Raw genomic sequence first — 25,892 nt, 5'->3', positions numbered from 1 at the left:
TGCTGAGAAGCTTTATTTCTCGAGGCTGATGTCTAGTCTGACGGCGAGCTTTCCCTGCTTTTCGTGAAGCTTTCGTTTGGAGAGCAGGAGGCGTGAAGCATCGTGGAAGACACTGCAAGCTTCTGCTTTTGACTGAGTGAGCAGAGGAAGATGCCCGAACTCACTCTGTGCTGTAATTGACTGCAGCAACCCATTTCCAGGGAACCACCTCACTGTGCTTCAAGACCTGAGTGCTGATCGTTGGCAGGACCTCTTTTGTTCCAATTAGATCCTCCGTCGTCGACTCTGCCCGTCAATGGTCCTCGTCTTATGCTTTCTTTATCATCTCTCATCCTCTGGATGTGACAGGACAGCTGCCAAACAGCAGGGGCTATAACGCGCAATGGTCTGAATCAACACAACCATCGGCTCACGTGGGCCTCGAAGGCCGAAGTCTATGCGTCCGCTTCATAAGCCGACGAGTTCATCAGAATTTCGGTCGATATTTGCACATGAACATGACCATATACCAAACACAACTCCGAGATGAGAAAGAGGAGGTCGTGGTCTACAGTGCGCCTAATGCAGAAACCTCTTATTTCCTGTGGCCCCTCTAAACCCATATCTAGGGTCAAAGGCACAAACAGACGACTCTCTCACGTGGCATAATCGACGACACCAAGTTTACCGATCTCTTCGAACGATGTTATCTATTTGGCGCGTGCAGAGCCCTAAGATGGTGTTTTCAGCTGACCAGGCCAAAACCATATACGAAACTTTTCGGAGTCATCGGCGAAATTGATCCTGTGGTCAAGAGCAGGAGAAGAACAATCAAGAACTCGTGGGGGAAGCAGATGATACGGCTCGTATCGGGCCTCCGCCATGATTTCTTTGGCCTTTGTGCAGAACTCATGCGCCAATTGGGTCAATCAGGTCGAATTAGTTGAGGAACGAGATGAATTGCTCGTACACACAAAACTTGAACCTTGATGACACGGACCAGGTGATAACAAAGGCACCGCGCAAAAATACAGTGCTCACAGTTGAGTTTCTGATCCAGTTTGAACATTCAAGTCAAGCGTGAATGTCTTTTGATATACACCACAAGTGGCGAATCAGGCGCGGGTGTGACAAACTTTCTTGCTGCGATCCTCCATTTTGTTGGTGATAAAATGATGTGAAAATATTCGCAGACATTAAAAGGGCTTCGAGTACTGGGAAATGGATGAATTCAAGTGGAAAATCCGAAACTCTTTTCGACAAGGTCAGATGGCGAGTTGGGCAAGGCCCGTTGGACAAAAACCCTGCATTTTAGGCAATGAAATCCGTGTTCTCGAGCATGGACATGACAAGAGCTCTCCCAGAAGGTGACAATATCTCAGAGTAAGCCAGCCCTAGGCAATTAGAAGGCCTCCAAAGTTTGTGATTAAAATCGGTAACAGTCGCAGCTCAGCATATTATGCTCGACTTCTGTACTCGGTATAGCCCGGGTCGTATCGCATAATAGATCATGAACCTGCACCCCATAGGGGTATTCGAGCAGAAAATTGAGTGGTTCCTTGGACAAGATATCGTGGTTGAGGGGTTTGGGTATTCGAGATTGGGATGTTCCTTCCATAGCGCGTAGGCACGGTCACTGACGGCACTGGAGGCAACAAAGGACTATTCGCGGGCTCTGGGCTGTCGAACCATGTCGATCTTGCAGGGGATATTCCGGTCCACCGTTGAGGCGAGACTGACCACGCATAATTCCCAATCGTCGATCTCGAGGTCCTAGGCGAGCGAGGCAGCGACGAACCTGCCGTCAGCTTGTCACTCCTTCCGAAACTGCCAGTAGGAGGCTTCTCAGAGTATGCCATAGTGCTCAGAGCCTGTTCCCTCTTTTTCAAAGTGCCTTGTGCCCGAGTCGGAGTCTCACCAGATCTATTTACTGCATCTCCGAATGCTATGGACTGGTGCGAATGGGTAGTAGCTGACCTTCGTTTGAATGGTGTTCCAGTACTGTCATGGATGGTATCTGCGTAGTGGCCACCATCGCTAAGTGACCAGACGCTTGGCTGACCGTCCGGTGGCGGCAGTAATTTCGGGCTTGAGCGATCCATGAGCCTGGGCCAACCTGATGATGTTCGTTCCCTGGGTGGATCCGGTGCTCTCCTTTTTGCTGGTACGAGCGATCTCGGAAGACTCCTGCTCGCTGTATCCCCGACTCCCTGCAACGTTCTGGTCGGGCTTTTAGGGTCGTTCTTCGAAGCGTTGTTGTATAGTGATATGTCGCACAGCCTCTCGTCGAAGTGACCTTCCATTGGACTGAGTTGTGACAGAAAATCCGTCTCGGAACGATCGCAATTTATTGGAGATGGTATAAAGATGGAAGTGTTCACGGCAGTAGGGACATGATCGGGCGATCCAAAAGTTCTGGGGGGGGAGACCCATTGCTCTGGCTCAACCCAGCCGCTGGCACTGCCCCGGGGAGAACATGACGACTTGTTGATGGTTGAAGTTGCATCAAGCCGACCCTTGACGAAGTCTGGTGGGCCTTGGCCAATTCGAAAGCGGAAGCTATCCTGAATCTGGCCAAATTCCTCTGGAAATACATATCTCATCCACGCTTCCTCATTTGTATCAATGTTTCGTCCCGAGTTGGATGCGATTGTCCTCACCGAGGCACTTGTCTGACCACCCTGTTCGCCGTTATGAAAAGTGAGTGGAACTCTAGGGTAGCGATCTGGAAGCCTGATCGAGGCATCTTCGACGTTCTGAAAGGCAACAGGGTATCCTGTCTCGCTGGTTGTGTTGTTGGAGGTTTCTTCTGCTCGTGTTGGTTGTTCTTTTGTGATATACGTGATTAAGTCTCCAGGAGTCCTGGTGACAGGATGATGCTGTCCGTGAGACCCATTCCCTTTTGAACTGGAAACGTTTCCACGCTTAGAAAGATTCGTATCGTGGGTAAAACCAACGGTGATGTTGTTAGAACAGCACAGCGCATTAACTGTATTGCCTTGTCTCATATCATTAGCAGCGGAGGAAGATTTCCTTGTCCGCCGACTTTTCCACTCGAGGTCCTCCACAGTCCGCTCTAACTTCACTTGGTCGTCCAACGTAAATTGTGGGTACGGTGCCAGCTCAGCATCAGCAACCATATCATGTATATATGTCACGTCTGAGTTGGCGTGTATGCTTCCCTCAACTAAAGATTGACTCGGCACAGGAGGGTGGTTGGGGTGTAGGGCTGGCTTGGGAGAGGTTGATGGACTCGATTCCGTTCCTGGGCCGTCTCTCAGCAGCCCCACGGCAACAGCGCGGCGAAATATGTCTGGCAAAGCCTTTGTTGAGGCTCGCGACGAGAGATGGTCGTGAGAACCATCGGGAACAGTAAGTGCTTCGTCCTGTTGACGCGAGGCGTGCTTACAGTGGACGTCCACTTGAGTACCCAAAGGCCTTGATAATGCCCCACTGGAGGAAGGATTCGAAATCGGAATACCGCTTTGAATTCCTGACCGGGCGTATCCGCGGACTTTGTCCCAGGATTCCAGACCAAGTGCAACAGCTTCATCTAGGGTGAGGAGATCGTTTTCCTCCGCGAAGTCAAGCTCAGCCGTGTTACCTCTGCCTGCCCCGCGGGCATGAGCTTGGATTTTATCACAGCCGCCAATTCTCTGCATCTCTTTCCTCATGTTGCGTGTTTCCTTTTGGTCCCAACTATTTTCGATAGGAACTACTGCATCTGTAGCTCTTTCTGCCGCGTGAGTAGGCTCTTCGCGGACAAGAGTGCTGGCAGTGGTTTGAGTATTATGTATATTGGACCCTATCCTCAGGCTGATCTCTTCCGTACGCAAAGACGGAGCCTGAACTGCTGGCCGTGTTGAGCGCGCCCGTCTCTGATCTGAGTTCTTCAGGGACACTAGGTGTCCTTGTTTGAACAGTGCAACCTTACGTCGACGACCTAGTCCTTCCATATCGTTCCGCGTACGTCGAGGAAAGTTCAGAGGGCGTGTGTGGGAGAGACCAACCCAGTCAGATTTGTCTAGCAGAGCTTTGCGGGCGTCTTCAAGGACGTTGGCACTTCCATTCTGCCTGCACGCATGATTAGCACCGGGTTCAACGACACGTTCGGTGGTTCCTTGCCTGCTGTATCCCCCATCATCAGAGGCTTGACGTGGCACTTGTCTATCCAGAGGCTGGAGACCGTTCGTGCCGGGGAATTGCTGACTATCAATTGCCCTTGAGTGATCCGGATTGAAGCCATGCGCTGAGTGACCGCTGGCACTTCCCTTCCCAGAGAATTGCTGTGTCGTCGAAGGAAATTTGTGCTGGAGAGTCCTGTGTATAGAGAATGCAGGGGACTGGGGTTGAGGACGGCGAGATGGAGATTTAAGTCTAGCCTTTGCAAAATTCTGCTTTTGTTTCTTGATAATTGTATTGGCATTAGCCTTGGAGTGACGTTGTAAACTGCCACCAGTCCAATTCATCTCAAGCCGCTGAGGTCAAAACAGTAGAAGAGAAATGTATCGGGTACATCAGACCGAGGAAACGGGTGGTAGCATCATGGTTGCACGGCGCTACGAGCAGTCACGAAGAGTGATAGACGTTTGTTGACCTGCGGCACCAGGTCTGTAGGCGGCGCTATTCTTTAAGATTTCCGTCTTCTGCACTGCGCTGCATCATCGTGACTTCCACTTTGACTGCAGATCTGACTGAGCCTCGTAAAGGCACCTGGCAGTAACATGCCGACAACCTCCTGGATAAAGATCAAACCCTCAAAAGGTTCGGATAATTTCGACCAGTTCGACATAATACGTTTGAGACTGATGACCATCACCCCTTCCCGATTTTAAATTGACCCAGATCTTGTGCTAGGCGTAACTGCCATCTCGGTGACCGTAGCACGACACCGTGCAAATCAATTTGCTCCATCCGTCATGACTGGTCCCAGTTTCAATGGCTGGGCGTGCCAGCTTGTAGGCAACTGTCGCAAGTAGCAAACATGCCAAGCCGTCAACGTCACAAACACGTGAGATCGACATTTTCTTCAATTTTCACAAAGCTCAGTCAAGGAACCATAAAGTACATTTGTTTCCCACGGGGATTGAATACTGGAGTTGAGGAAACCCGCTGCAGATGCGTTGAGATTTCTTTCTAGAGCTCTAACCCTCTACCTCCCATTTCAGTAAGATGGTTGTGACAATGTAAACGGAAATTTGCCAAAGTCTATGTCTTGACAATGCTCTCTACAGGGTCTTTACTCGAGGTATGTGATCAGTTTTCCTCGAATGAATTGCGGCCCCAACACTGTTCCTGTTGTGATGAAAACCCATATCCAAAAGCATAGTTCAACTGAGACGTCACGTCTTTGAACGAGAACAATTCCATCTTTCAATCTTCTGAACCCAGCCGAGCAGCCTCACTTCTGATGACACTCCAGCAATCTGATGACTATTTTGCTAACAACGTCATCTACGCAGGTACATCGCTGTGATTTTCGAGAGGTGTTCTTCCGTGTTTCCGCATTTAGCTTTGGATACCGCAAGTATGGGCAAAAGGCCGATGGGCCGTGTCTTCTTGGTCGAGGCCGACCATAAGCGATCGCCTCGCGCCATGATGATCATCGATCTATTTAGAATGTCGCTCTGCCTGAGGTCGCCGTCTCCGACAAGACTAATCAGTCTACATTGCTGTTTTACTATTTTCAACCGCCGCACGCTTTCCTCCCAAGCTTTCTGGAACGGTGTAGCACAGGTGCTTGAGCCAATCAAAGATTTGCAACTTCGACGGTAGGCTGGTCAGTACGTAAGATCACGTGGACCAAGTAGTTCAACATTGTTCTCTCTTGAACCAAAGTTCCTCAAGATGCCAGCAGCACAACTTCAAGGTGAGGCCAATTCGACGACCAATAGCCTCCACTGCAGAGCAAGAAACTTGGGGAAGGTTACACAAGGTCCGTGCTTTGCTCCATTGTGTAACGTGAGGCCTTCTGGACCTCGGCTTCAGCGATGCAGACGTGTCAGGAAACCAGTCCAGACTCTCTGCGGTTGACGCACGGTACTCTCTCTTTTGCCCGTATAATTGGCGACGAGTTGTTGCGTGCTGAAATGCAAAGCTGACATTCCCTGCAATGCGAGTGCGAGTGCGAGACACAAGACTAGATTGTTGGTGCTGAAGGGTGCCACGTCAGGTTTCCGTGTCCTGCACTCTGCAGAGACCCATGTTGCTGTCACACCAGTCGAGATGGTTGGAACAGTTGGAATAGTTGAGCCATGGCATGGCAGGAGGCAGCGCCGTGGGGACATTGAGGCCAACATGGCGGAGCCAAGTGCTGGCCGGCGAATAAAGATGCCCCTGGTGATCATGGCCCCATTTGTCGGTAAGAGGGTTGGAGCCACTCAGATCAAGCTTAGTGGAGCTCGTCTCACCGCTAGACGTTGGTTGAGCCAATGACCACATTCCTAACTCCACTGGTGACGTCGACAGTGCCCTGGTAGGTGGCATTGGGGAGGGAAATGGCTGCAGCCGTAACGGTTAGCGCCGGTCCGTGCTGGCAAGTTCCAGGTTGGCGGGTGGCAGGTGGCCAGGTGGCCCGGAATGTGCGCAGAACAACTTCACTCCACCTTCGCAGGGCAACATGCAGGAGCGGGACGTGCAGCAGCTTTGCATCAAGCTGCGACAACAATGCTGCAACTTGGTCCTATTGCTGGCTCCGTGTGATGGATTTCTAGCTCTGTGCGACCAACCAAAGGTCTCAATGCATCCAATGCGAGGCGCCTTGATTCGGTCACCGCCCACTTTTTCCCACTTCCTCGCCCACTTTCGCTCACCTCACTTCTCTTCCTCTCATCCGCCTCGCCTTTATAACTTCCCTTACACCCTCCTCTTGACCTCTTTTTCTCTTTACTCTCTCACCTTCCTGCCAACTCTTATTACAACCCGTGACCAAGAAGACCATCGATAAGATACACATCTAACATCATCTCACATCACCTTGGACAATTCCTAACCACAACTCTATCAATTGGCCAACCCGGATTTATTGCTTTTGTCATCCACAGGAGAACCCAAGCCGGACATTCCCAGGAATCGCTTTCTTTGCTTTTTTCTTCTCTGCATTGCCAGGATAAAACTTACCCGGGAATTCGAGCATCGACAATTTTTTAGCTTGACACAAGCCAGCTTCGCATCGTGGTGTTGAGGTACTACAAGAATTTCTTTCCTTTCCCTCTACGTCGGCGCCCGTGTTTTTTCCTTCACCTCTGCATTTGTTCCCAAAGGAGCCTCGACACCGCCCGACCTGTTTCGGGACTTTGTGTCCCAAGTCCTTGTGGCTTTCTGCCCAAGGTTATCTGTGCTACAAGGATACGTTGACTATGTCACGCTTCCGCGCACATGAAATGAAATGAAATGAAACAAAAGACCCTGGAGCCAAGCAATTTTCCGTGGACACCCTTGGATGAAGCCATTATTATTGCCCTGGACACATGTTATTACCCTGGAAATTCCCGAGGAATTGGCCGTTCGCGAAAGGAAATGCTACCCTGGATTGCATCTTATGCTATTTGACCATGGACTCGTTTATGTTCTGAAATCTACAACAAACATACAACAACTGCGTGATCGACCTAGCTGTCCCGGCGCAGACTCTGCATTCCGACAATACCGCCATACCACAAGTGCCCTGGATGCCGTCTAATGATGCCGCCATAATGAGGATTACGGCGAATGGTTTACATTTTGCTTGACACACCTATCATCGCTCACATCCGATGGAAGGATCGCCCAGGAAATTTGCACCAGGACCGGACTTTGATACTCTACATCGCGACATTGCTGCTTTCCACCCGACTTAGAATGCTTGATCGTTCAAATGGAACCGAGGCCCATCGACTTGATCGCCGACTGTGTCTGCTGTCTCATGCTATGTCATTCTCGCTATCCTGGACCTCATATCTTGTCAGAAGGCTCGCTCCTCGCCAAGCTACCGGATCTTGTCAACAACCCGCCTTGCTATCTCGGCACTGATAGCTCTGACATCTACCCTCTGGGCCTACCTGAAATTGCCGACATTCCCAGGCCCTTGACCGACTCCCCTCCCTCTCGGACAAACCCCAAACCGCCTATATTTTCATTTGATAATGCTGTGTTTTTGGTGTTGCTTGGATGTTTGCGTGCATGATGGGGGCGAGTACTAACTTTTCTTCGCGCTGGCAGAAAACCATTTTGCCCAACAATGACTTCGACATTGACCAGGAGAAATCCACTACTGGCCACTCTTACTCCAGGATCTCAAAGCCGCGTGCCGAGGACCATGCCTGTGACTTATCCGGATACTGTCCCGTTTAGTTCTGCCTCCATGGCCGGTGGAATCTCCAACACACACTTTGCTTTGACTTCTGCCTCTCCTGGATCGCGCCGGTGTCACGGGACCACACCGAGCGCCTTCCCCTCTGGACAATACCCTCACAGTGATGACTTCTTCTTGTCAGCGTCTTCCGCAATGACCTATGCTTCCATGACCGCATCTGACGGTGCATTTGTCGTACCCGTGATGTCGAGCTTGAGTGGCTTTGATGCCGATCCAACCTCTGAATTCCTGACAGAGGAGGCTTTCTCAGGCGACAATTCTGCAGACTTGAACCTCGTGTCATCGTCGCAATATCCGGGACAAGACCAGCCAGAGGACCTGATGATCTCCGGTTACATGCCCTTGGACACTTCGCCACTGTACCATCATGGAATGATGAACAACTTCAGCTCGCAGAACTTCTCAGTCCAGAGACTGCCAACACCCCCTCCAGAGGATTATGTCCGTGATTGTCTCTCCGCCCAGACCTTGCATGAGAAGCCGTGCCCGGATGCCCAGGACTCCGCTTTTTACGGGACCAACCCCGTCTCAAAGGGATTGCCAGACAGGTCAGATTCCCTCCTTCCACGCACCTCGTCCGTCACTAACCCGAGTCGTCGTCAACAGCCTCAAGGGACGCACAGTGTTTCGACCCAGGCCCATTCGATCTGCATCAGAACGGAATGGCGTCGTTGACCCAAGTGTTTCGTGTATCATCCCTGCTGAGACCCGGAGCCCCAAGGAGGAACAGTCAGACCGAGAAAAGGCCAGGAGTGGACCGCTCTACGAAGCCAGGCCCGACAAAAGTGGACACTATCATTGCCCCATGTTCGAGAAGCTCAAGTGCAACCACCAACCCACCAAGCAGAAATGCATCTACAAGTAGGTCACATATGCTCCATCCACGCTGAAGTCTTTCTAATACTCGCCCCTTCCTCCAGCAAATACGTGGACTCCCATTTGAGGCCGTACCGCTGCCGTTTTACAGATCGACCAGAATGCGAGGATCTCAGGTTTTCTTCTAATGCATGCCTCCTGCGTCACGAAAGAGAGGCCCATGGAGAACACAACCACGGAGTGAACCCCTACTTGTGCAAATTCCCGGACTGTGACCGTGCTCGAGAGGGCAATGGATTTCCTCGCCGATGGAATCAGCGTGACCATATGAAACGAGTCCACCAATACGAAGAACCTGAGCCTCTTCCCAAGAAGAGTTCAGCCGCTCAAAGTCAGAACAAGAGGAAGAAGCCGACATCTGTCCCCATGAGGAGGTCCAACTCCTCCACACTGTCCAAGGCTCATGCGATGGCGAATGCTGCCATCCAAGCCCAGACCTACGGCCAGGCTATTTCCCGGGCCCAGTACGTCGCTCCAGGCGCGTATACCATCCAGACTCAGGATTATGAGGCAATGATGCCACAAACAGTGTCGATGGACGACGTCCAGTTCTCTCCCAGGCCTGCCATCTCCAGGATAAGCCGGGTGTCACCACCATATGCCGGGGTCTATCCTTCATGAGTTTCTTTCTTTTGTTCATCCTTAACTCGACGAAACGACTGAAGTGATATGTACCCTGTGTCACCTACCACCTAAAGAATACTGGACGTTTTCACCACTCTTCTGAACTTGCATTGTACCTGCCATGGAGCCAGCCCTCCACTGTATTGCAGAGCAGCGATACTAGAGGTGACACAGAACAATCGTGCTGCGGTGTGGTTGAAATGTAGCCGCAATTCTACCAGATGATGGGATGCGCGTTTCAAGACTCTTCAGCCAGGTACGACCAAGCCACAGGACAATTATTTTCCTCCGCAGAAGAAAGGGAATTCTCGGAGGCTGTTGTTTTATTTCCCAGGACTGGCCGACATATCTACCGAAGGAGTTATTTTCCCCGGGATTCATTTCCAGGACAGGCCAATCTGCTTTGTGACAAATCTTCCGACATGTTCCAACGATCAACCAGAGGTGGTTGACACCCCTATCCAATCTTACACCACTCGTCTAGAGGCATTCAGTGGAGGGCAAAGGGATAGATAGAGATTTCTTGACAGCAGTGTCAGTACTAATCGCTGTGAATGTACTGTACGCACAACAATGTAGCTAGTTTTCAGGGCTTCCCTCAGAAGGATACCAAAATTGGGCGATTTGAGCAGAGGATCTTGTACGTGGTACATATTATTACATGTTACATAGCCATGGTGGCGCCCTCCAAGAAACCCCACCATGAAATCAAAACCAAAATTTGACCTTGACATTCTGCTCCAACTTGCGGTCGCATGAACGACGTTATGCCGGTGAGTCCACCATTCTTGCACCTGGGATATCCTCTTCACAACTATTGACTCTCCCATAGCTCATCATAATAACAGGCTTTCCCTGCTCAGGCAAAACGTACCGCGCTCAGCAAATCGCTTCGTCGCTGGCCAGTTTTGTCACACCATCCCCCAATGAACCCTCAATATCAAAAAGGACTATCCAGGTTGTCCGTTCACGCCACGCATCATCCAATGACCCAGACAGCTCAGAATCCATAGAAAGAACCACCCTCCGAGACCAGATCTACAATAGCGCATCCCACGAAAAGACCGCCAGGGCGGAGGAATTCTCAGCAATCAAGCGCGCTCTTTCAAAAGACAATGTCGTGATCGCCGATGGATTGAACTACATCAAAGGCTATAGATACCAGTTGTGGTGTGAGGCCAAAGCGGTGGGAACGAGATGTTGCGTGGTCCATGTGGCGGCGCAGGAGGATGAGTGCCAGAAGTGGAATCGGGAGCGACTGAGAGCTTGGGGTCGGGAAGAGGATGGTAACAATACTGGCGGTGGAGAAGAGAACGGGAATGTGACTGTCAAGGACGAGCGAAGGCAGCACAACCAAGGGGAAAGCGTCCTGGGCCATCTGATCCCGGAAAGCCACACTGCCATCTACGGTGACCGGGTCTTGGAGGATACACCTCGCACCAGATCACGCTCTCCCAGGTTGGGCGGGTTGAACCATGGCGACAGCGATGATACAGTGCCTCGGACGTCTGCAGATGACACAATGACTCTCAAGTCCCTATACATCCACCGAACGGATGCAGAGCCTCCCTCGTCCACGGAGCCAAAACCAGGACCAGACTTTGCGCCGCTGCCGACGACTTCGTCGCCCTCGATTCCCATACCACCGCCAACCTCCTCTCCTCCCTACTCGTCGTCGACTCTCATGTCCCTGATGATGCGCTATGAACCCCCCTCTCCCTTCTCCCGCTGGGACACTCCTCTCTTTACCGTTCCTTCGTCCGACGCGGCTCCTCCGATACAGGAAATCTGGAACGCCATCTACCCGCCTCCTCCCAGACCGACCAGCAAGAAAGCCCTGAGTCAACTTCCTCCATCCCAAAGACTCGGCTCTGCCGGGAACGGAAATGCAAAGCCCGCAGCGTCCACGTCCTCGTCCCCGTCCACCCCAATCCCGATGCGGGAAAAGTCGGACGTGGTGAAACCTCACGCTGCCACCGTGCTCCCCCGAGCCACCGCCGCGGATGCCCTCCAAACTCTCGAGTCCGCCACCATGGACGTGGTGAGACACCTGCTCGCCCAGTCTCGTGAACAGAACCTATCCCAGACCGGCGATGGTGGCGACGTGCTCGTCTCCATCCCCCTTCCGGCGGCACCAAGCAGTTCTTTGAGGCCAGGTGACCCTGCACCCGCCGCGTCGCCGGCGACGGTCGATACAACCATCCACGTCCCGTCCGGCGTCCATCTTTCACAGCCCATGCTCCAGCGTCTGCGGAGGAAATTCACACAGATTCAGAGAGGAGGCATTGCCCACGGACAGGGCTACCTCAGCGGACGGAGGCAGATCATCGAAGGGTTCATCGAGTTCCTTGCCGCCGAGTGGACGGAAGACTAAATTAGAGAGGAGAGAAAAGAAGAGAAGAGACAAGCCAAAGAGGGGAATCCACTGGCGATAACAATACATCCGTAGGACAAAAGAATGAGGAGGGCGATTCCCGGTCCAGGCTACTTACTACACTGCCTCCTTTTGTAATAACGAAGTATACCTGTGTCGACCCCAGCCAGGATTTGGGAGTAGGACATGTTTGGGCTAGGACCAGAGCCGCACAGGCGGAGGAAGCCCGAATATGGGGACACGGACGTATCATCAAGACTGAATGAAGGAAGGGATCTAGGTATCCATCCATCCATGTTAGTGCAGACCTCGACGATGATGGTAGAAAGAGCGAAGAGCCGAGAGGGCAAAAAGACCCTATTTCCCCGAGGGTCAAGAACCAATGGAAACCCCAAATCAGTCACAATTGAAGAAGCAGAAAGGCGAGAGAAGTTGGCCCAAGAAAGGAAGTGGAAAGTCGTCCTCAATTCATGTTCCTGTTCCTGTTCCTGTTTCCCATTCCCTGTGCCGTTCCCAACCACCCAACCGTCCGTCCGTCCATCCGGTCTTGTTTAGAATCATTCCTGATCCGGGAAGCGAACGGCGGGAGCCCAAAAACAGTGCGCAGCGTAACTGCAATCTCTGATAGCGGGTTGAACCCTGAAAAGGCAAAGGGGAATCTATACTCTCCAAAGGGACGAGATCTTCGTGAAAACACCCTCCCTCCCGCTCTCTCCGGGTTATGGTCCCCAGCACGTCCTCCGTCCACGGAAGCGAAAAGTCCATAAGTTCTCCCCAAAAAAGCCATTCCGAGTGTACCGACGAGAATGAAACAGGAAACTCCACAACCCAGCGCACTCCAGAAGTGTTTCGTTGATGCATTCTTCAACTCCAATTCACCACATCAAATGCATGTATTGCTTCACTTCGCTCATCTAACAAAGAAAGCAGAAAGGGGGGAAAGAACAACCGAAATCTTTTCACAAGGTAAGAGAGAGAGCACTGAGCTCACAACGAGTCTCCTCTATGCCTTTTTTTGAGCCCGTTGCAAGGAGAGGTCCCTTGATATGACTGTCAAGAAGCATACACGAAACCCTCCCCACAGACGGACTGTGAATTATCCATTAAGCCCTCAATGGGCGTTATGCGATTGCGTCGATATTCGAAAAGCATGGCCACAAACGTTCTGGGGGTATCGACCCAAAAGAACAATGATAAAAGTCCGATCGTAGCGATAAGAGTAAACTGCGAGAGTTGAGAAGCGAACCGAGTCAACGGGCGGCTTGCAAACATGACAATGTCGTAAATGTGGAGATAACTGACGTAACAAGATCAAGGTTCGTGTGGAGAGTTGCATCGGGAGTTGGAAGAGCAACTGTCGTGGTCCTTGGTCCGCATTGTATTCGGAAGGTGATAATGCTAGATCAAACATCGCTTGCGCGGTGATGAATTCCAGGTGGTCTCCGGGGCGAATGGCCTGTTGAGTGACATGGTTTGGTGGGTGTCAACATGCGTGTTGTGGTCAATCACATGTCAAAGTCAAAGTGTCCTCGGCAAATCCATTTTCTCCCGAGAAGCCATCTTGTGGCAAAGAAGTCGTATCTGATAAAGCAAAATGAGTCGCCTGAGAAAAAATGCATGGACAGTCGCAGGACGCTATAGAAAGGCCTTTTTAAAGGGAGACATCGCCCAAGTCTCGCATTAAACAAGCCATCTGTGCACGTTTTGCCGCCTCGGCCAGAAAATCAGGCGGCAATTGCCCGGGACCCATGGTTTGTGGGTATGCAGGATGCTCCTTGGACATCGAATTTGTGTGAGGATGCAGATGATGCTGCTGCTCTTGTTGATGCGCTTGAGCTTGTTGGTCTCCGAACGGCTGTCCGCTCTGATACCCGGGATGCATTTGCTGCGAGGCATATGTGTTAGGCTGTGAGTAGTGCCCGCTGAAGAATGGACCCATGTGCGCAGCCGAAGGCGAAGGCAACGGGGCGTGAATGTGAGGGTGTCCTTGCTGTTGGTGAGGCATAAAGTGCGATTGTATCTGAATGCGATGCTGTTGGGGCTGTTGTGGAGTAGGTGGTGGTGGGGGAGGCTGTAGAGTGTCACTGACGGGACTTGGATGAGAACTCGTCGAGGCACTCGAGGGCTGCGAAAAGCTGTTCGGCAAGGTGGTAGCAGAACGACCACCGCTCCTTTGCTGGAATTGCTCTTGTTGTGAATGTGGTGATAATCGGGCACTTCTGCGCAGATGGTTGCTCATTTTGAACCTCAACCCGCGGCCGCAGGTCGAAGGATCTCGTGTTTCAAAGAGTACGTAGGCGCTGAACAAGGCGGCTTTGTCTCAACTTAGATTATGTCCTTCTTTTTCCAACACAGCGCGCGGCTAGAGGTGCTCCTGCGACAAAGAAACCGTAGGTAGGTCGGCGACGGTTGCAGGTTGAATTTGTTCGTGGTTGGGCTGAGGGCGGGATCAGGCGCAAAGAGGAACACGAGGTACGTAACAAGGGAAAAAAGAGTCTCAACTGAGTGTAACAGTGATCTCGCCGCAAGAAAAGCCGGGGGACGGAAGACTAGTGCGGGCGTTCGATTGGGAATTTGGAGAGCCAGGCACCTCGAATTGTCGATTTTCTCCAAGTTTTTTCGCCTTGCGCTTCCTGGCGAGGGCTGGGAGACGGACCGTCGAGGCAGCTGGAGGGGATTGTCTGACCACCCCGGGGGCGAAGGCGGTACTTTACAGTCACAGGAATCGAAGGCGAGCCTGACTCAGGCCGCGGTTGGCTGGTGAGATAGGCAGTTCGTGGGGGGTGGAACAAGAACAAGACGGTGGAAGTCTGCCGCTTCTCGAGCCTGGCAAGAGTCTGGAGTGATTGCGGGGCGCTTTCAATTGGATGACATGGGGGCACGTTCTCCCGGGCTGATCTGTGGGGGGGACCCTGGTCGATGGACGGGGCGGCCACACAAGAGGAAGGTCTTGAGTACGAGATCGAAGATAGAGGGTTTAGATCAGGGGAAGAGAGGAAAATGGATGAAGAGTGATGATGGAAGGTGAGTAAATTCGACACGACTGAGATGAAAGCAGCGCAGGCGGCAAATGGGAAGAAACCATCGGAATGACGGGATCACGGGACCACTGTAGACAACGGGCAGATGCGGAATCATTGTCCATGGGACGCCGACAATCTGCCGGCCAGCTGTGGTATTTATCATCTGTACGAGGTACCGACTTCCTACGGTAGTGACTAAAAGCACCACAAAGCCCTGATCTGTAGGTATCCTTTCCGGTAGGTGTCTTGAACTCTTGAAGGGCATTTACCGAGGTCATCTAGCCAACGGAACATGTACCGTAACTTATCACTCCCGCTTTATCATTGCACCGGAGAGCGATTGGCCACGGGCTTCGTGAACGCCGAAACAGCTACAGGTCAGTCTTCAGGATGAAATTAAATAACTCCACACCCGGCGGCTGTAAGGGTTGGGTGTCTGTGTTGATAAAGAGAAACAAAAAGACGGACAGCCGAGCTTGTGTCAATGACCTGACTCAGGCCACCACCGTCGACCTCCCGCTGTATCGTGGAACCGGATCTTTTATCACATCATCGTCCTGCAGGATCCGGGCCAGTTGTGCATTAGTGATGTAGCACGCATTGGGACGCTATCCGCCTATCTGGCGTGCTCCTTGGCTTTTCTCCAATTCCAGTGAGATATCCGCTTGCAGGGAGAGAGAGGGAGAGAGCCAGTCTTGGTCCGGAGATATGCATCGTCATCCGGTTCTTACCCAGCTGAGACCCGCACTTCTGTATCAAAAGCCCCTACAGCTCTTGTCCGGACGGGTGAAGACACGTGGTAGAGATCGATCCGGAGAATCTTGGTCAGGACATAGGATGCAGCTATCAAGTCGGTACCGTAAGTGAACTATTCCCACTGGGTAATACGTGTAGCTGGGATTGTTCCTTTGCATTGTTTATATATATCATGCTCCAAGCCGAAATAGCAGCTGAATCTGGTTTCCCGAGGAATAACACGGGATTTACGTGATCTAATTGGCATACCAGTGAAAGCACTCAGTTGGAGCTCATGGACGGTACTCGCCGCGAGAGACTATAAGACGAGTGCTTATTAGCCTAAGCTGTTGCTGTGGCTCGCATACATGGTGGGCACATGGGAAGAAAATCTCAAGAAAAAGCACTCAGGCCACAGGTGGCGTCAACCTGTGTTCGCAGGCATGTTTGAGAGGTCAGGCTTGAACCGGAACCTGGCTCCATCTTCCTTTGATCCATTGCAGATGCTACTTGTGCACGGAAAGCCGATCTGACACCATTTCTACCAGTCAAAATGGCGGTGATAGAATCCAGCCCTCCGGAAAGGGCGGAAACGGGGGTTCATCGTGATCACCCAAGACAAATCTCGAACTGAAGGCCGGGGGAAGCCACTCCAGTTGCTCGATAGAGTTCTGAACGGTCTTTGTAGCAGCCGAGTCCATTATGGATCATTTTGGGAGACCCAAGGCAGCCATTGAAGCTCCAAACCTGCAAAGCTTCCTCTGCCGACAGCTCGCAACGGCACGGCGATAATGTGGACATGATACCATGGAGGACTCTAATCGCATCTTGACATCTAATAATAATTCGGTGGCGCAGAGCTCAACTGGCGAGCTACGGCGGACTGTTGGATGTGCGAAGCGCCGCTTGGAGAAAAAATGACCTTCTGTGCTTCTCTGCTCATTGGCAATACTGATGAGCTGCGTGCTGGTTCTGTCATATTTACCACGGAATATGATGGAGCGGGCCGAGGATGAGGACTCCTCCACACCGCTTGATTTGTTTCAAGAGCCTGCCGATTTCTACGAGCCAGAAAAGCCACCTACTTTCACCAACTACACCCTGAAAACCGGTCAGAGTATTACGCTTCGGCTTGTAGGCCATAGTCCTCTTTGGGTGTGATTCGGCCGTTTTATCTGGTGATGTCTTCGTTCCGCTAACCACTCGTCAAGGGACATTTGCTTTGGAATGCTGGTCAAGTCATATCCATGTATCTCGAGCAGAACACGAAAGAACTCGTACAGAACAAGACTGTCTTGGAGTTGGGTGCTGGGGCCGGTCTTCCTAGCCTAGTGGCTGCGATGTTGGGAGCTCGGAGAGTCGTGGTGACGGATTACCCAGACCAGGACTTGGTTGCGAACCTGCGTTACAACGTAGAGCATTGCTCAGCTCTACCCGACAAGTCAAAAATTGTCGCGGAAGGGTTCATTTGGGGCGGCCAGGTCGAGCCCCTGAAATCGCACATCCTCCCTGATGTTGATGGGTTTGATCTGTTGATTCTGGCCGACATTTTGTTCAACCACTCTGAGCACGCAAGGTTGCTAGCCACGGTCCGTGACTGCTTGAAAAAGACAAGCAACTCGGCCGCTCTGGTGTTTTTCACGCCTTATCGTCCTTGGTTGCTCGAGAAAGACCTCCAATTCTTTGAAATGGCTCGGGCTGACGGCTTTGTGGTCAACAAAATATTAGAACAGACCATGGATAAAGTCATGTTTGAGAACGATCCTGGAGATGAAGCACTCCGCAGAACCGTCTTCGGGTATGAAATCAAATGGAATTTGCCCTGACCTCTCGCTCCTCCCTGGTTTCAAGGAATCTGGATGGAAGGCGGAGTCCGTTGCGCCTGGCTGAACGGCGCAGCCGATTTCAAAGGGCTTCACGTCACTCCCAGGACCAAGGCTCCTCATCCTACCCACAGCATCTTACATCCGCTCTTACAACAGCGTCTAATTCCTCACAATCGTATCCAAGCGCTGTTGTCCCACTCTTTGAAGGTAATTGATATCCTGGCCACGAAGGCACATTCCAACTCCTTGGCTGCTCTGACGGGGGTTGACATTGTCGCAGTTTCCTATATCCTGCCGCTACACACTATCCCTAAATCATATTTGGGTCACCATGTCTGCAGAAGCGCCAGCCAAGCAGAGCTGGCTGAGTGTCATTGTTGGCTGCTGCGGAAGACGTCGGACAAAGAAGGCTGAGGAGAATGAGCCATCGTCGCAGCCAGCGGCAGGTAGGTAGAAGTTTTGTTTCTACCTTCTCATCCTTCGTCTCTCAATCATTCCCTTTCGTGAACATACGTCGAGGCATATTAGACAGCATGAGACTCCTCTGGCTAATCCTTATTCCAGGGAACACGATCGCTACGAGTTCGACTGCACAGACCTCAATTGTTCAGAATTCCAATGCGCGGGAGGAGGTCACAGCGGATGGAGACAAATGGGTGGTGCCGGGCGTTGGCAAATTTACCCATCGAGCTCTGTACACGTTTCAAGGACATTCGCTGCCTGATGGTCTCAAAAAGAGTAACTACAGTGTTTACTGCAAGAATGCGGGCGACATTCCCTTCAACGAGCGATATGACCCGGCGAACGTTCGCTGCTCCAGAGGACTCCTCCGCTTGACAGTTCCAGGAGGTCAGAAACCCTCGAAGCAGACTGGGTACGCGGTGAGCTGCGCAGAGGTGACGACCGTAGAGGAGAACATTCTGTACGGGAGCTTTCGAACCACTGCCGTCTTCAGCACAGAACCTGGCACCTGTCATGGTTTGTCTCCACCTCAGCTGCTCTGTTAGAGACCAGATGTTCTAACAACGACAGGCATCTTCTTCTACAAGAACGACACTCAGGAGTGTGACATCGAATACGTGACCGATCCGACCTCCTTATCAAACAACGGTCCCAACGCTCCAATACCCCTTTGGTACACGAACCAAGCCGTGGATCCCACAAAGATGGACAAATCATGCGAAAGCGGACCAGCCCCGTCTGATTGCACGACTCGCGCCCACGAGTATCGAATTGACTGGACCGCCGACTACACGGCTTTTTACATAGACGGCGTGTGCCAGAAAAACTTCACCAACAACATTCCAAACGTGCCTGGTCAATTGGTCTGGAATAACTGGGCCAATGGTGACAAAGGTGAGTAGTCGAGTATGTTGGCATGTTATGAACTACTGTCTCTGACGACGGCGGCAATAGGTTGGTCAGTTGGTCCGCCGAACCACGACAGCGTTTTCAAGATCCAGAGAATCGCCATGTACTACGACACGGCAAGCAAGTCAGGTGACTCTTCATAAATGCAGTGTTCGAATGGTCTCCATTCGGGGGATTTGTCCGGTGTGAAGTAGGAATGCGCGAATCATGTCCACGATTATCAAGACGGGTCTGGGCCCTCTTCCACCAGGTGGGCGATTGACGAGATGCAGACATCGTCGACAGGGGTGGTTCGGGTTCGGGTATTGCTAGCCCAATTCAAAATTCATTCTTATTTATCGCAACAGTTTGACTTGGACGTGTGCTCAAGGGGAACTTGTTCCTCTTCCTCGTGACACGCGTTCGGCGCGGTCCCGCTCGAAGGGCCTCGCTGAGCATGTGGGATGATGCAGGGCCGAACTTGTGCTTATCGGAGGTGGTAGAGGGACCACGGTATCCGTCCGTGAAAAGCGCTTGCGTAAGTACACGGTACGAATCCATGCCCATGCTGGTGGTGTTATCCTGTCCTACCAATGCCGTCATTTCGGCCATGAACTTCTGTGGACCTGTTAAAGACCAGATTGGCGGCACGTCTCACTGCTTCCTTCAGTTCTCCACCCGATAACAGGCTATGTGGCGCCTGTCGGGAGATGTGCGTCGTCATAGACAGCTGCAACCATCTACCATCTCGCTCGGAGCTTACCTCGGGATGGTGCCCCTCTCGTGTCTACGTCGGATTTGCAAGTTCCAACGTGGGTACAACTGGAGGGAGCAAGCGATGTTGCCCAGATGAACGACGATGGTCAGGAAGGCGTGGCGTTTCTGGGGTCGTGTTGACGTGCGTCGTGCATGGAGCATCGTGGAGTGCAACAGTAATCTGCTGGAAATGATTGCCTGGTGGGACTTCGACGAGTCATGGGCTCTCCTTGTCCATGAGGAATCTGACCGGCGAAACGCGCCTTCTGGAAACCCGAAAGAAGCCGTCGTGCAAACACGTTTTCTGGGCGAGTTGGGTTCATCCCGGAGACACCCACGACACACACCCTCCTCGTATATTCCCGAGCAGCGACGAGTCTGGGCCCACGTTATCGTGCCGGGTGGCTAGCAGCCGAGCTTTCGAGACCCTTGGAAGCCAGAAAAAACCCCAGTGGTTCGTCTTGTCTGCCGTGTTCTGCCATGATTTCAACTCGCGGATCGTCAATGCAACCCTTCTCTTGCCTTTTGCTCCCCAGGGTATTGTATGTACAGTACAGAGACATCCCCATAGCGGGCCTAAAACGGCACAGAGGGTGATGACATGCGAACGGGATATCCCAAAAGAAACCCGCGAGATGAAGAACAATGGGTGAGCGGGCGAAGCTTGTTCCATCCAAAGAAAGGTGAGAGGGGGGCCAACCCTCCACTAGCCAAATGAACTGGGCGGCTCTAGTTAAAGCTCAACAAACCAGCCCCCAATAAGGAACGACATCCCACCCCCCGCGAGGGGCTACGAGGCGCAGGGCGATCGACAACTGGGCTTCCTCATGGCTCCCACTCGGCCATCCCACCTTTTTTCCCACGGAGCGTTGGTGTTATGCAACCACGCAACCCTAAACCTGCGCTTCTCCACCATGCTCAATCCGTCCAACGAAAAACTATTCTCTTCGTCAATCGACCCTATCCCAGCCGATGAAAGGTTTCGTTCCCTTTCACAACTCCGTCTCCCGTTTCTCTGTGTTATGGTCTTGTGTGGTTGCTTCTCTTCTCGCCTTGTCGTCTTTCCTTTTCCCCTAGTCGATCGACTCTAACCACTCCCCCGGTTAACCTGATTCTCTCCTTCCTTTCCGTTCCCTGGGGCCCATTGTATTCCTCCTCGTTATTCGTCGCCCGCCTTTTTATGTCCAGAGTATCCCCCTCGTTGGCACCCGAATCCAATTGGGACCCTTTCTCTGTGCCGGTCGTTCATGGTATTCGCCTCACGGTATTAATTGCTTGCCACTGCCGCTCACTGTGGGACATCCTGAAACTCTCGGTCAACGGTTAACTACCCTCACTCTCCACGGCCCTGGGGACCTCGTCCGTCCACCTTCGACACGGACCTTCAGTTCCTTCTCGACAAGGCCTCAAAGGCCGTCAACAATTCTGCACTCGTTGGGGTCTCATGACGCCTTGACAGTTCGCTTACTTCGAGTCGTACAAAGTGCTCTGCATACGCTGCTGCTGCCCAAGGCACGCGAGCAAAAACTCTGCGCCTCGCTGCGGACGGTATTGGACGCACCCCTGCTTTGGCTGTTCCAGCGCACAACGCTTCCCTTCCCCCGCGTCCACAGCGCCCCGGTCCCCGGACGACCAGCACATCACTTGAGAAGGACCTCAAAACTTGGTTGTCTGATGCCTCGATGTCCACGAGTCGCCTGTTGAGAATGCCGCTATAGACCTCGATTTTCGAAGCATTTGCCGTTTCAGCTGCGCGTTTTTCCTCTCTGAAGATCTCCACTCCACTCACCCGCCCACGAACGCAAACACACACACCCTCCAGCCAACATCCTACAACCTTGATTTCAAGAACCTGGAAAAAGGACTTCTCTCAAGATGTGCAAGGCTCATGTGCTCCGGTTCTGTTGTGGACATGGCATTCTCATGGGTTTCGAGATTTGCAAATTGGCACCCTGCCCGTTGCTCAAGACGACCGGAGTGAAGCTCCCACAGCAGCCCTACAAATGCTACAACTGTCAGAACCGACTGTCGAGCTCAAACCTTCGGCCGGTGTCGTCGCAAGGATGCTCCTCTTCGTCGACTGGAAGTTTAGATTCCAACTCTTCGGGCTCCTCTGTGACCCCGCCATCATCTCCAATATCTCGAGTGCACTCGAAATTTGCAGCCCCTCTGCCAGGCGTGGCTTGCCAACCTTCAGAATGTGGGGAGTTGGGACGCCGGTTTAGTCGCTCGCAATCATTCTCCTCCAAGGGGTTCCGCTTCTCATGCACCTCGTCTTCGCACTACCCGACGCCCCATTACATGGGCCTGCCCACGTTCTTGCCTCACCAGGACCACCCTTGTCCGCCTTGTCAGTTGGAAGAATTTCGCATGGCTGCAGACAGAGAAGCTATTGCATCGGCACGAGCACAATATCCTCACCTCACGTGCGAGATGCTGGTAAGAGATGGGCGCAGATGGGAAGAATGGCAGACCAAGCCGACTCTGGAGAAGTTTGTCGAAGAGAAGCGGTCAGACGAGAAGCAGATGTGGCTGCACGTCACGAGGAAGTGGACCCAGGATCTGAAGAAGGTGCGAGTCCTGGTCTCCGAGGAGGATGGATTGGGATTACTGGGATGAGGCGCAAATGCTGATTACACTCGGAGTCTGGACTGGTAAAAAGGAGGGTTATACTCTCCACGAGGGGATGGAATAAAATGGGGAGGATGATTTGGCTTTGTATGATACCCACCGGCTGGCTGGCGTCGGAGAATACAGGGAGGCCATATTTTTTCCCTTGATTCGCCGAGAGAATAGGGGAATCGACAGCACCATTAATCGCTGATATACTGGCATCCATTGCTTGCTAGGATTCGAGGTGAATGACGTAAAATTGTGCGCTTGGATGTGGTACCTGCCAAGATCCGGGGGTGACATGTCCGAGCTCCAAGCGAGCAGGAATGCGTTGTGACTAAAGGGGGCTCGAAGCTTGGTGGATAATTAAGTCAGCACGCGCTGGGTGGCAGCGCGCAGGCAACATCATTCTTTCTACATAATCGTGAAGCAGGCCTTCAATTGAACAGATTCATTCTTGCATATCTCTCTCAATTGCTATTCTCGCGGGGACCACTGCCATCATGCGGCTCACGCAGTTGTCCGTTCTCCTTTTATCGCTGCCCGCCGGCATCCTCTCCGTCGTTATCTTTCCCGAAGCCGAAGTCTCCCAGATCCAACCTGAGGGCTCCCCCAGCCGGTTGTCCGAAGCCGCCGCCGCCGTCGTGGAACACGCGGCCAAGTTATCGCCAGAGTTAGTCGGACGGCCTGCATCACATGTTGTCGAAGAGGTGGAGGAAGAAGAGCAGACGGCAGACCAGCTCAGACTCACCCCCAAGATCGCCTATCTCCCTCACGCCACCGAGACCATTGTCGAAGACGGCTGGGTCACGATTACCAGGCTCTCCCCCAAACATGCCTCGCACGCAAAGACGGTCGGCGGTGACCCTGATGATGATCAGCCTCTGCCCGTGGTGATCTGGCATGGGCTGGGAGATTCTGCCGACGCCAAGGGGATCCAAGAGATCGCAGCCATGTTGGACAATGTCCATCCGGGGACATATGCATATATCATCTCCCTGGGTGGGAACCCGGGCTCGGCCGATCGCCAGGCTTCGTTCTTTGGTAACGTCACCGAACAAATCCTGTCCGTCTGCCACATGCTGTCGAGCGACAACATCCTGCGTACGGCACCGGCCCTCGACGCAGTGGGATTCAGCCAAGGCGGCGTATTCCTGAGGGGTTATATCGAGAGATGTGCCCATTGGGCACCGAAGATTCGGTCGTTGATCACGTTCGGATCTCCGCACAACGGTATCGCCGAGTTTCAGAAGTGTTCCTCGCCGTCCGACTGGATTTGTCAGGGCGCCAACGCGCTCTTGAAGAGCAGCACCGTCTGGTCCGACTTCATCCAATCGAGACTGGTACCCGCCCAGTACTACCGTGACACGAAAGACTTTGACAATTACCTCAAACATTCCAATTATCTGGCGGACATCAACAACGAGCGAGAACGCAAGAACGCCAGTTACGCTGACAATCTCGCCACCCTGGAGAAATTCGTGATGATCCTCTTTGACGATGACAAAACCCTCATTCCGAAGGAGAGTGCCTGGTTTGCAGAGTTCAACGAGACGGAAAACTCGGTGACACGCCTCCGAGATCGACCCATCTACGAAGAGGACTGGATCGGCCTGAAGAAGCTGGACGAAAAGGGTGGCCTGAAGTTCGTGGGCTTGCCCGGCGAGCACATGGAGTTGCGAGCCAAGGATTTGAGGAGTCTGTTTGAGGAGTACTTTGGGCCGGCGGGGAAGGAGTTTGAGGAGCAATCCGGCTCTGCGAGGGAGCAGGAGATGGACATGAAGCCGGAGCTATAACGTGTTCTGCTGAGCTTGGCCGCCCGAGGCTGAGATTGTGGCTGCTGTCATTGAAGTTGATACTTTTTGTACCTTGGCTAAATTAGCGAAGCGGTGACCTACGTTTTGGGATCAAGGACTCGAGGTTCACATGAGATCGAAGAGCATTGCTTAAGAAATCCATCTCTGGATAGACTGACACCCTGATTTGAGAACCTCACGTGGCTCTATCTAGATGCACGCCGTGTGTATGTATTCGTCCTCGGGAAACTTGCTACAATTGGAGGGCCAAGGGAGTTCAGAGTCATACAGTTCAAATGCATGCCGAACACAAACCCACTTCATGTTGCTCTAGACGTGGTATTGATCGAGTACCCTCCAACGGAGCCCTCTCGTCCGATCTACTCAGCTGCCAGTTCCACGAAACGCCCGAAACTCGTGCCCTAGGCCTCTCGCCCACGCAATGTCTCATGTCGCTCAGGCCGTGGAGACCTCGAGAACGTGGAATCGAGATGGCTTCATGATATCCACGGACACGGCGTTGATCCCTATCGACGCTCTGAACAAGGCTTTTGCCTCGGAGGATATGTACTGGGCCGCACCACTTCCTGAACCGGTCATGCGGGATATGCTGGAGAATTCCCTGTGCTTTGGCCTCTACTCACCGACCCCGGCGCCACCCCCGTCGGCGGACCCCAGTCACCAAGAGACCGACCTGACGCCCTCTGACCCTGCAGAAACGTTACACGAGATCGCGACGTCCGTCAAGTCAGACGTGGACAGCGGTACCACCACAACCCATGCAGTGCCAGCAGGAGCACGGCGAGAGAATCAGGGGCCGTCCCTGATTGGCTTCGCCCGCTGCATCACCGACCGCGTCAGCCTCGTCTATCTGACAGATGTGTACGTCCAGCCCGAGTGGCAGGGTCAGGGGTTGGGGAAGTGGCTCATCAGCTGTGTGCAAGAAGTCATTGAGGACATGCCCTACTTGCGACGCAGTCTGTGCATTATCGGCCATGGAAAGGAGCGAAGCATGGAGTTCTACGGCAAATTGATGAAGATGACGCCGGTCCAGGAGCCCGTGGCGGTTCTCAACTGGAAAGGGCCGGGGAACGTGTTCTAAGTAAGAAGAGGCATCGACTCCCTTGGGACAGAGAGCCCGCGGAGAGATATATATCAGTGGAAACCCAATGTCACCTCTCGTTTCAGTCCAACCACATGTCTGTCTGGAGCTGATGTCCGTGAATTCTAGGACGCAGATTACTGACAAGGCCCCGATCTCCTAGTACATATTTCACTTTTCAGAAAGCACGGGGTATCCCCCTTCTATGCACCACTCTGTCACAACGCCTATCGAAGATGCTGTGAAGAGAGCCCAAGTGTCGTCAACCCATTCAGTGCCATCTTCTGCGGCGAATCAGGTATCTCAGTCGCCCGTCACGCGTCCCCTTTTTCGCTTCACTGAGTGAGTGAAAACAGTGAGTGAATCAGTTCAGATCTGTCAACTTGAGTGTCAAGTCATCGCAGACGCATCTGCCTTCCATTGAAGTGAAGAGAAAAAGAAAAAAACCCTCATTCGAGTCTCCTTCAGATGTGAGTCTTCTCAAA

General features: G+C 52.5%; 9 protein-coding genes across 9 annotated transcripts; 7 read left to right on the top strand and 2 right to left on the bottom strand.

The window, feature by feature from the left end:
- Nucleotides 1-6,147: 6,147 nt before the first annotated feature.
- AYL99_10063 (hypothetical protein) lies at nt 6,148-6,465 on the bottom strand (the record flags this gene model as incomplete). Its single annotated transcript, XM_018841569.1, has 1 exon — nt 6,148-6,465. The coding sequence occupies one exon, from the start codon at nt 6,463-6,465 to the stop codon at nt 6,148-6,150; it is 318 nt and encodes a 105-aa protein (XP_018689278.1).
- A 1,999-nt stretch (nt 6,466-8,464) lies between these two features.
- On the top strand, nt 8,465-9,829 carry AYL99_10062 (hypothetical protein; the record flags this gene model as incomplete). The annotated part of the gene is made up of 3 exons (XM_018841568.1): nt 8,465-8,880; nt 8,939-9,193; nt 9,253-9,829. 3 exons carry the CDS (start codon nt 8,465-8,467, stop codon nt 9,827-9,829), a joined length of 1,248 nt encoding a protein of 415 aa, XP_018689277.1.
- A 770-nt stretch (nt 9,830-10,599) lies between these two features.
- On the top strand, nt 10,600-12,206 carry AYL99_10061 (hypothetical protein; the record flags this gene model as incomplete). The annotated part of the gene is made up of 2 exons (XM_018841567.1): nt 10,600-10,605; nt 10,665-12,206. The coding sequence occupies 2 exons, from the start codon at nt 10,600-10,602 to the stop codon at nt 12,204-12,206; spliced, it is 1,548 nt and encodes a 515-aa protein (XP_018689276.1).
- Nucleotides 12,207-13,857: 1,651 nt separating this feature from the next.
- AYL99_10060 (hypothetical protein) lies at nt 13,858-14,445 on the bottom strand (the record flags this gene model as incomplete). Its single annotated transcript, XM_018841566.1, has 1 exon — nt 13,858-14,445. One exon carries the CDS (start codon nt 14,443-14,445, stop codon nt 13,858-13,860), a length of 588 nt encoding a protein of 195 aa, XP_018689275.1.
- A 2,515-nt stretch (nt 14,446-16,960) lies between these two features.
- Nucleotides 16,961-17,790, top strand: AYL99_10059 (hypothetical protein; the record flags this gene model as incomplete). Its single annotated transcript, XM_018841565.1, has 2 exons — nt 16,961-17,098; nt 17,176-17,790. 2 exons carry the CDS (start codon nt 16,961-16,963, stop codon nt 17,788-17,790), a joined length of 753 nt encoding a protein of 250 aa, XP_018689274.1.
- Nucleotides 17,791-18,121: 331 nt separating this feature from the next.
- AYL99_10058 (hypothetical protein) lies at nt 18,122-19,304 on the top strand (the record flags this gene model as incomplete). The annotated part of the gene is made up of 4 exons (XM_018841564.1): nt 18,122-18,236; nt 18,355-18,768; nt 18,823-19,146; nt 19,207-19,304. The coding sequence occupies 4 exons, from the start codon at nt 18,122-18,124 to the stop codon at nt 19,302-19,304; spliced, it is 951 nt and encodes a 316-aa protein (XP_018689273.1).
- Nucleotides 19,305-21,819: 2,515 nt separating this feature from the next.
- Nucleotides 21,820-22,515, top strand: AYL99_10057 (hypothetical protein; the record flags this gene model as incomplete). Its single annotated transcript, XM_018841563.1, has 1 exon — nt 21,820-22,515. The coding sequence occupies one exon, from the start codon at nt 21,820-21,822 to the stop codon at nt 22,513-22,515; it is 696 nt and encodes a 231-aa protein (XP_018689272.1).
- A 497-nt stretch (nt 22,516-23,012) lies between these two features.
- On the top strand, nt 23,013-24,305 carry AYL99_10056 (hypothetical protein; the record flags this gene model as incomplete). The annotated part of the gene is made up of 1 exon (XM_018841562.1): nt 23,013-24,305. The coding sequence occupies one exon, from the start codon at nt 23,013-23,015 to the stop codon at nt 24,303-24,305; it is 1,293 nt and encodes a 430-aa protein (XP_018689271.1).
- Nucleotides 24,306-24,747: 442 nt separating this feature from the next.
- Nucleotides 24,748-25,407, top strand: AYL99_10055 (hypothetical protein; the record flags this gene model as incomplete). Its single annotated transcript, XM_018841561.1, has 1 exon — nt 24,748-25,407. One exon carries the CDS (start codon nt 24,748-24,750, stop codon nt 25,405-25,407), a length of 660 nt encoding a protein of 219 aa, XP_018689270.1.
- Nucleotides 25,408-25,892: the final 485 nt, after the last annotated feature.

Source organism: Fonsecaea erecta (assembly GCF_001651985.1).
Source record: "Fonsecaea erecta strain CBS 125763 chromosome Unknown Scaff10, whole genome shotgun sequence".
Lineage (NCBI taxonomy): Eukaryota > Fungi > Ascomycota > Eurotiomycetes > Chaetothyriales > Herpotrichiellaceae > Fonsecaea > Fonsecaea erecta.
The sequence above is the reverse complement of the archived record's forward strand: the minus strand, read 5'-3'. Positions and strand labels throughout refer to the sequence as shown.